Genomic DNA, 9,437 nt, shown 5'->3' on the forward strand with positions numbered 1-9,437 from the left:
CCTTAATTTTCTATTCCTTTGTTCTAATATTTCATCACCCATGAAAACCAAAAGCAAAATGAAAAATGAAAGAAAAGAAAGCAAAAAATACAGAGAAAAACAAAGTACAAGAAATCTGCTTTTCATTCCAAAATTTTTGGAGAAGATAGAGAGTATTTTACAAGGGTTGTTGAGGTATTAATAACCCAACTGCAACATTTTTTTAATCTTTTTTTACAATTAAATAATGAAAAAAAAACAAATAATAAAAAAAATGGTGTTTACAAAAAGTTAACAAGATGAGGTTCAAACACCATTTTTGAACCCCCAAGGTTTTACTGAAATTAGAAAGAAAATAAAATGCCTTCAAAAAAGGTAAAATGGTTAGGTTGAGCAAAATTTGACTCAACTAAAAAAATTGATTTTTTCGATTCGATTCGAGTTGTAATTTCATAAACTCGACTTGAAAAAATTTCAAGTTCAAATCGAGTTGTAAAATACAATTCGAATAACTTGAGTAACTTAAAATTTTTAGTAATTATTGGATTGATTTTCAAGTTTGAGCCGAATTCCTCGATTTTGTATGGTATATGTGAATCATATATGAAACAAATACGAAAAAATATTTATTTATTGTATATGGTTATAAAATACCATTTAAATTGGAATCAAATAATGTCACAATATTGTAAATATTTATAATTAAATTTAAATAGAAACTGAGAAATTTGACTCAACTCGAATTTTATAAACTCAACTCGAGAAAATTTCAAGTCAAGTCTGAGTTATAAAATAGGACTCGTAAACTCGAATAATTCAAAAAATATTTACTCAACTCGATCAAACACTCACCCCTAAAAATGGTTATTAAGCTCGGAGAAGTTGACTACAGGCCTGGGTTCATTTGGGCTACAATAGTTCTCATGGGCCTCTAATTATCACGTGAAACATATGGCTATTGGGTCTAGGGATAAAGACCCATTTATTTTTTGGATATTCGAATAATCTGGAATTAAGATTTTTTCGCTCCGTATCCAATCTAATTATTTGAATTTTTATTGGATATTTGGTCTGAATTATTTGGGGAGGGGGGAAATTGGATCGATTATCCAAAAATTCTATTGGAATAAGATATTTTTACACGTCCCTCCCTAGTCAGACAAAATCAAATATATCTTAATGAAAAATATTTAAAGAAAAATTTGCCAATCAGAAATAAGGCGATTTTCCCGATATATCACCGGTGACCGGTAATATTACCGATCTAACATCGGTCAGACTATATTTCCCGATCTAACACCCTTAGCAGTAAAGCGCGCCCCCTGCACTGCGTTATACGATGATTTGGCGCCACGTGGGGTATAACGCGCCCCCTGCACCACGCTATACGGTGAGCTGGCACCACGTGGGTATAGCGCGTCCGTATAGCGCAACCCCTGCAGCGTGCTATACGCCACGTAGGGGTATAGCGCGGATCAGGTACCGCGCTATACCTTTACTCCTAATAATTTTATATAGTGCGGGGCAGGTACCGCGACATACCTTTACTCCTGACATAATTTTATATAGCGCGGGGCAGGTACCGCGTTTTGTATAACTTTCCTCGCTATAAATACCATTCTCCGCCGGTTAATTTCTCACATCTCTCCTCTCAACTTATAAATTAATACAATAATTCCGTCAACGAGTCAATAATTCTAGCAATCTTCTCATATTTTATTTAGAAATTCGTGCGATTTTTTGTTATAAGGTAATTTTGTTATAATTTTTTTTTATTTATTGTTTATTATGATTATTTGAAAGAAATATTATACTAATTATTTTCAATTAATTTTTGTGTTTGTAAAATTGGAAAGCGGGAGCATACGTCGAAATAGTTTTGCGGTGCAGGTAATAATATTAAATTATATTATTTAATTTATTTACATTGATGTGTAAAAATTTTATTGTGTTATATGTTCGTTCATATATAATTTATTAAATCAGGTTTGTTTCATTTTTTTCAGATATAATAGTGCCGCACTTTTAAACTCAAATAATGGTGCGACTTTCAGCTATTGTTTATTATGATGGTGAAATTCGAGAAGATGAAACCGGTGTTGTTTTCGTATCAAATGAGCGTGTTAAAATATCATTCAAGAGAAACATAACTCTTGAGGAGCTTATAACGAAGATTTCGAGGAAGATTCATGTTGGAAGTAGTAGAAGAGTATTGTCATTGCAGTATAGTTTTCCAACATTATTGTTGCCATTAACTTATACAGCGTTCGAACTTTCGAACAATGATGATGTTGAAATGATGGTTGAAGTTCAAAGTAATTATTCAGACGTCGCTATTGAGATGTATGCACATTTTGTTCAAGTGCGTGTTGTTCGGGGTCAATCATTAAGCTCCCACTATGGGCTGACTGAACAAGTTGATCAAGTTGACAGCCCGACGACAGTAATGTGTAATGATTTTAATGGCATAATGGGGAGACATTCATCCGCAACTCCTTACGATATGTACCAAGGTAGGTCGACGAATAATCCGTATGGCAACATCGCGTCCAGTTCAAGGGGAAGGCATTCATCTGTAAATCCCTTTGACCTTAATATAGAGATGCCATCGACGTAACCATCTGTGCAGTTTCCATTTGACGCGATGGCTTCAAGCTCTAGGGGGAGGCATTCGACTGCGAGCTTTTTCGATCTCAATGTCGATGTGCCTCCCAGTCAAGGGGAAGGCGTGCAAGTAATAGGTTCTTTGACCTAAATGTGGAGAGCATGGAGGAACCATCATCTCCACCAGAAGAACCGCTTCGTGAGCCTGGTGCGAATGGTGTTGAGACTGGACTGTTCATTGACCCAGAATCACCGCAATTCAACTCCGATGATGATGAAGTTCCAGGAAATGTGGCACAAACTGACCCTTCTGCACACATGTATGAAGCTGCTTATGGTGCAATATACGGGCCAGAATTTGCGGATATTCCTCATCTCGGTGACTATAGGTATTACTCATCAATAAATAATGGTGAGTTATCTTTAGGCATGGAGTTTTCAAGCAAAGAAGAAGCGATGATGGTTATAAAAAATTACAATATTCGTAATTCTGTTCAGTCCAGAGTAGACCGCTCCACGACCAAAAAATATGTATGTTATTGTGCCCAGCGCGAAAACGGATGCAATTGGATGGTTCGCGTATAGAAGAGGAAGAGGAAAAACAACATATGAGAACTAACAGTATACAACGGTCCTCACACATGTTGTACTGGAGGGGTCAACCAAGATCATCCCAACTTGGACTCTGAAGTGATATGCCAAGCCATCATGCCCATGGTCAAAGCAAGCTCTCATATAGCTGTTGCAATGTTGATTTCAGCTATACAATCGCAGTATGGGTACACTGTCTCCTATAAAAAAGCTTGGTTGGCAAAACAAAATGCCATTGTCAAACTTCATGGCGAATGGGATGCATCTTACAACGAACTTCCAGGTTGGTTTAGGCTGGTGCGAACGTTGAATCCTGGGACAATTGTGGACTTTGAAACCTCATATACATACCATAATGATCGAGTTCTTCGCGATCGATGCCAATTCTACCGGGTTTTTTGGAGTTACCCACAGTGCGTTAATGCTGTCAAATTCTGCAAGCATGTGGTCCAGATCGACGGGACTTTCTTGTTTGGAAAATACAAGCAAGTTTTATTATTGGCATTTGTCCAAGATGGAAATCGCAACATTCTTCCGGTTGCTTTTGCTCTTGTCGAAGGAGAAGATACAGCTTATTGGGCTTTTTTCCTCCAAAATTTACGTGCACATGTTATCACGAGGGAAAACATCTGTGTCATTTCAGATCGCGGAGATGGGATCAAAGCAGCAATGGAGTCTTTGGGTCCAATGTGGCAACCACCCTTTGTCCAACATAGGTATTGTCTTCGACACATTGCCGCGAACTACCATGGAAGGTACAAGAAGAATGATGAGCGTCAATTAATTGTGCGCATGGGTAAGTGAAACTTAGCAAGTTTGTTATCTTTCGATCGTTTTAATTTTTGCAAAGACAACAAGTTAGTAAGTTATATATTTTTTTGATCAGGTTACAAACTACTTCCTCGAACGTTTGAATCAATGTTTCAAGAGTTGCGGGCAAAGAACGAGAAAGGATATGATTACATCAGCCTCATCGATAAAGAAATGTGGACGAACACATATGATGGTGGATATCGATATGGACACATGACGACCAACTTGGCAGAGGCAATCAATTCAACCTTAAAGGGTGCACGTCACTTACCTGTAGCGGCTTTGGTAAAGACTATATATTTTTGTTTGGGGGCACTTTTTGCGAAACTCGGGGGACAAGCTAAAACCTGGATGCAAGGCGGTCATGTCTATCACCCTAGATTAGTTGCAGATCTACAGAAAAAAATTGATGCATCAAATGGAATGTCTGTAACAAGCTTCTCTAGAAGGCATGAAATGTTTCGTGTCACAGAGTTACCGCGACCTCTTCAAGGGATTGAAGCTGTGTCGTTAAGACTAAATCTAAGGGACAGAACGTGCGACTGCAGGTTTTTTCAAGCTCTGAAGTATCCAAGCTCTCATGTGATAGCAGCTTGCTCGCATACACGTCAAGACTATAACCATTTTGTGGATCCCGTATACCTACTATCTGAAGTTTTTAAGGTATACGAATTTGAGTTTCCCCCCATAGGTAATGACAAAGACCTGATGAGGTTCAAGATTGGCTTCCGATTGTACCAAATCCGAGTTTATTGAGGGAGCGTGGTCGTCCAAAATCCAATCAAATTCATTGCGATATGGATATTAGAGAAAGATCTAGACAAGACAGAATATGTGGGCATTGTAGAAACCCATGACACACTAGAAAAACATGTCCACTTCTGTTGTCATCAAGTAACAATTGATGAGGAAATAATGTATTTTATTATCAAATAATAATTCTTCTACTTTAATTTGCATTTACTTCAAGTTAATGTCATTTGATAATCACCGATGATTATTAAAAAAACAAACACAATCATTAAATTTTAACAAACTAATGACAATAAGTATTAAATGGTAAATGATAACCAAATTACAATAACTGATATTAAATGGTAATAAAAAACGAACTGAAATACATTAAAAAACAAAATAAAGTAAGTATTAAATGAGAAATAATAAAAAATTACAATTTAACAAAATAAAGTAAATTCAAATATAATAAAAAATATATATCGATGCCTGCGACGTCATCATATATGGCTGCGGTGGCTGCTGGGAAGGTCCTGCTGGTGCAGCTGAGGATGAACGGGAAGCACCTGCTCTCCGTCCACGAGTCGGGGGACGATGGTGCTGTGTCCGTGAACGTCTCTGTCGACGTCGTGGAAAGGTCTGCCCTCGTGCATCCTCAGGACGTAGAAACGGTTTCCCGTTACTGTTGAACCACTCATAATAATCCTCAGCATACATCAAGAAGTCAGTAAAAATGGGCTCTCTACGTGGAAGGTGCCGATGTCGATCCTCCCACAACACGACCCACTCATGATGCCTCACCAGCCAATCTGTATCTGTCTTGCCGCGTCTGTCTAAGCTATGCAACTCATCCATATTGCGAGGTGCTTCCGGAATTGGTTGAAAACAACCAAACTGTCGGAGCACGCGATCAGTGGAGTGCCACTCGACGGTCGCATAACAGATCAGAGGGACCATCGCCATCCAAACATCTAATGGACCCCTCAACTCAGGTGGGATCACCGCCCTCACATCATCAGTAAATATGGCACCCATTCAAACTAAAACAAATAATATATAATTTTTATCAAAATAATAATCTAATTATATAACTATAATCTAAAATTGATTTTTAAACATTAAAATTCATACATGTGTGCCAGCCTTCTGATCGATTAGCACCCTAATCTTTTCTAAATCATCAGGTAGCTCCTGATGATTTTTCCTATCAGTAGACCACCTATTCAAGGAAAAAATTTGTTATACGCTATATAAAATTATTAATAGACAAAATCAGTTTTATAATTACCTCAGAAGTAGTGGAAATACGAATGGGTTCTTCACAACGGGACATAAAAAGGGCAATCGATACCATGCCCAAGACTGCAGCAGCAGGAGACATCCGCTGATATCATTACGCCTGTAGTCAGTGGCTTCACACATCTCCCTATACAGCAAAGCCAAAACTACTGAGCCCCAACTGAATGATCCGGCGAGACGAAAGTCGCTAAGATGTCGCAACCACATGCAGTGAACTAGGTTGCACGATTTGTCCGACATCAGCAACCCTCCTATCAGCTGCAGTATGCATGCTCGTGCATACATCTTAACCTCATCCTCAGAGGCGTCTGCGCTCAACTCCCAAAAATTGGCATCTAACCAATTTAACGGTATCCTACCTCCGATAAAATTTTCCGGGACACGTCCTAGACTATCCCGACACAAACCAGTCCAAGAACCGGAAGCTATCCCCGATATCACATCTCCATCCACCGGAAGCCCCAGGTGCATAGAAACATCCTCAAGCGTGATCGTGCACTCTCCGCACGGAAGATGGAATGTGTGGGTCTCCGGCCTCCACCGCTCTACTAAGGCAGAAATCAGGTATGGCTCTATCTTACAGTGACCCTGATATCTACCTATGTAACCGAATCCAGCCTCTACTAAATACGGCAAGACATGATTGGGTATCACTAACTTAAGATTCCTAATAAAAGGATCTAATACACGGTCCTTCTCCTAAAAATAAATAATTACAAAAATTAATTCTTAATCTAATAATCATGCATTAAATGAATCAACTAATTATTAATAATAATTTAAATTAAATTAAAACATTAAAATGTTACCGTATCAGCAAAGTGTCGAGATATTTAATTATTAATATAATAATCATGCATTAAATAAATAACTAAATATTATTAATAATTTAAATTAAATTAAAACGTTAAAATGTTACCGTATCAGCAAAGTGTAGAGATATATGATTTCCATCCGAGCGAAATAGACTGCGTTCCATTATATATCTGCAAAAGAATTATATTAGTAAAATATTAAATAAAGTAAAAATATAATAGTAAAAATATTATAAAATATACCTTAAAAAGAGAGAATTTGAGAGAATTTGAGAGAATTTGATGTGATAAAATTGATTGAGAATGTGGGTATTTATAGGGAGGAGGGGTCGGTAGTTAGGGGTATAGCGCGCCCCCTGCACCGCGCTATACCCCACGTGTCAGATATACATGTATAGCGCGCTGCAGGGGTCGTGCTATACCCACGTGACGCCAGCTCACCGTATAGCGCGGTGCAGGGAGCGCGCTTTACTGCTAAGGGTATTAGATCGGGAAATATAATCTGACTGGTGTTAGATCAATAATATTACCGATCACCGGTGATATATCGGGAAAATCGCCCAGAAATAAAGGGGAGTTGAGTTGATAGTATTTAAATCGAAAGTGGTGTTCCCAATGGTCATTAAGATAGGGAATTAATGATAGCAGGTAGACTTTACTAAAAACCCTTCCTCTCTTTTCTATAATAATTTTTGTGCCTTAATTATTACTTCAATATCCCATGTTGGAGGGGAGAGGTTAATTCCATGGGTGTTGTTGGTGTGTGTTGTGGTGTTATTTTTAGTTGCTAATTTGGAAAACAATGACCCTAAATGTTGGCTGCTATAGTGAATGCAGCTAACCAAATTGGTTGGCATTAATATCTATCTGATGTCTAGTCTCTATTTACGGCACCTCTCCAATTTATATTTGCTTGCAGCTAAGTACATAAAGTTAACCTTTAACTTTTCAATATATTTTGTTTAATGGGCAACAGCCAGGGTTAGCAAAATTCAACAAGAAAAAATTCTAAATTTTTTTCTCGGCCTGATATTAAAAATCTTGACTCGATTGACTTAATTTGTAATTTCATAAACTCGTCTCGACTAAAAAAAAATTAAAAATCGAGCCAATTATAACATAGAACCCTAATAACTCAAAATTTTTGGAGTTGAATCTCTCAACTCTGCATGATATATGTATATCACATATGAAAAAATATGAAGAAATATATATATAGAAAATCGTTTAAATTGGAATCAAATAGTATCATAACATTATGAATATTTTCAACTAAATTTAAACAAAAACTCGAACAACTCGACTCGAAAAAATTTCAAATAAAGTTTGAATTATAAAATAGAATTCATCCACTCGATTAACTCAAAACAAATTTACTCGATTCGACTCGATCTGATCAAATACTGACCCTAGCAACATCAATTAAACTATACATAAAAGCTATGAAATAGGGGTTAAGTTTAATTGCATAGGAGATGTCGGCATTGAAAGCTTAAGAAGTTTTAGTTGTTCTTGTGGAAGGTGGTGCTATTTATGTTATTAAAGATTCATTTGCATTCAAGACTTTCACCTTTCAACAGTGATGGCATGTAAGCATAGTTGAGTTTAGGTTTAATGACCACAAAGGAAGTTGGTTACAACTCACTCTTAGGTTTGAAAGCACCAGATACGAATAAGTATTCGATATGAATTTGTTCGAAAAAATATCAGAACTTCTGCCTATATAAACCACAAACATTTCACCAATTGGTCACTCTGATTAGAAGAAATTTAGTTAGCTTAGTGGTACATGACGTCGGAGCTTGAGAATTTATCGAAGAAGAGGAAGTTGGAAGAGTCATTGGGTGGTGATGAAGGGAGTTTCATGAAGAGATTGAAATCGGTGTTCGATATGGAGCTACAACTCGAGACTCGATTACCTTCGGAGTGGCAGAGATGCCTTGATCTTCAGGTTTTTTGTGTGTGTATGTATGTACATGTATGTTTCTACAAGTAAATATGACTTGTTTTTGGGTTTATCTATGTTCAGTCAGAGCTAATACACTTCTACAATACAATGACTCGTACAAGAACTTGTAAGGTCCAAAGCAGAAGTCCAGAACCTACAAGTACCGGTCACATAAGCCTAGACCTTGAGTTAAACCATCCATGTGATTTATTAAGGAAAGTTAATGCATCCGATCACCGATTCATCACGAGGGTCGATTCCGTTGACGAGCAGATTAACTGTTCAATGAGGAATCTCTCGTGGTTGGTGACGGAAGAGAACGAGGAGGAGCGGAAAGAGATGGTGGCAATCGTGTGCAGCCGGTGCTATATGTTGGTGATGCTAATAAAGTCGTCACCTGCTTGCCCTAACTGAAAATTCATGCACCCACCAGATCAGGGTCCTCCCAAGCTATTCAAGCGAAGGCTTAGTCTCTTGTGCTAGTAAGGGATCTACAAAGTCATCATCTAGCTTAATTAATATTATTAATTTAATTAAATATTGTTCAATTAATATTTATTGTTTTCATTGTAGGAAGGATTGTTGAAGTGGGTTTAATTTTGGATTTATGAGGAAGATCAACTTTGAATTCATTCCCTTAAATTTTTTTATAT

General features: G+C 37.3%; 1 protein-coding gene across 1 annotated transcript; it reads left to right on the forward strand.

Annotated features, from left to right (window-relative positions):
- The first annotated feature begins 8,625 nt into the window (after positions 1 to 8,625).
- Positions 8,626 to 9,198, forward strand: LOC120205014. The gene is made up of 2 exons (XM_039204972.1): positions 8,626 to 8,787; positions 8,866 to 9,198. The coding sequence occupies exons 1-2, from the start codon at positions 8,626 to 8,628 to the stop codon at positions 9,196 to 9,198; spliced, it is 495 nt and encodes a 164-aa protein (XP_039060903.1).
- The last annotated feature ends 239 nt before the right edge of the window (positions 9,199 to 9,437 follow it).

The sequence above is a fragment of the Hibiscus syriacus genome, unplaced genomic scaffold, assembly GCF_006381635.1.
Source record: "Hibiscus syriacus cultivar Baekdansim isolate YM2019G1 unplaced genomic scaffold, ASM638163v2 tig00011871_pilon, whole genome shotgun sequence".
NCBI classification, from domain to species: Eukaryota; Viridiplantae; Streptophyta; class Magnoliopsida; order Malvales; family Malvaceae; genus Hibiscus; species Hibiscus syriacus.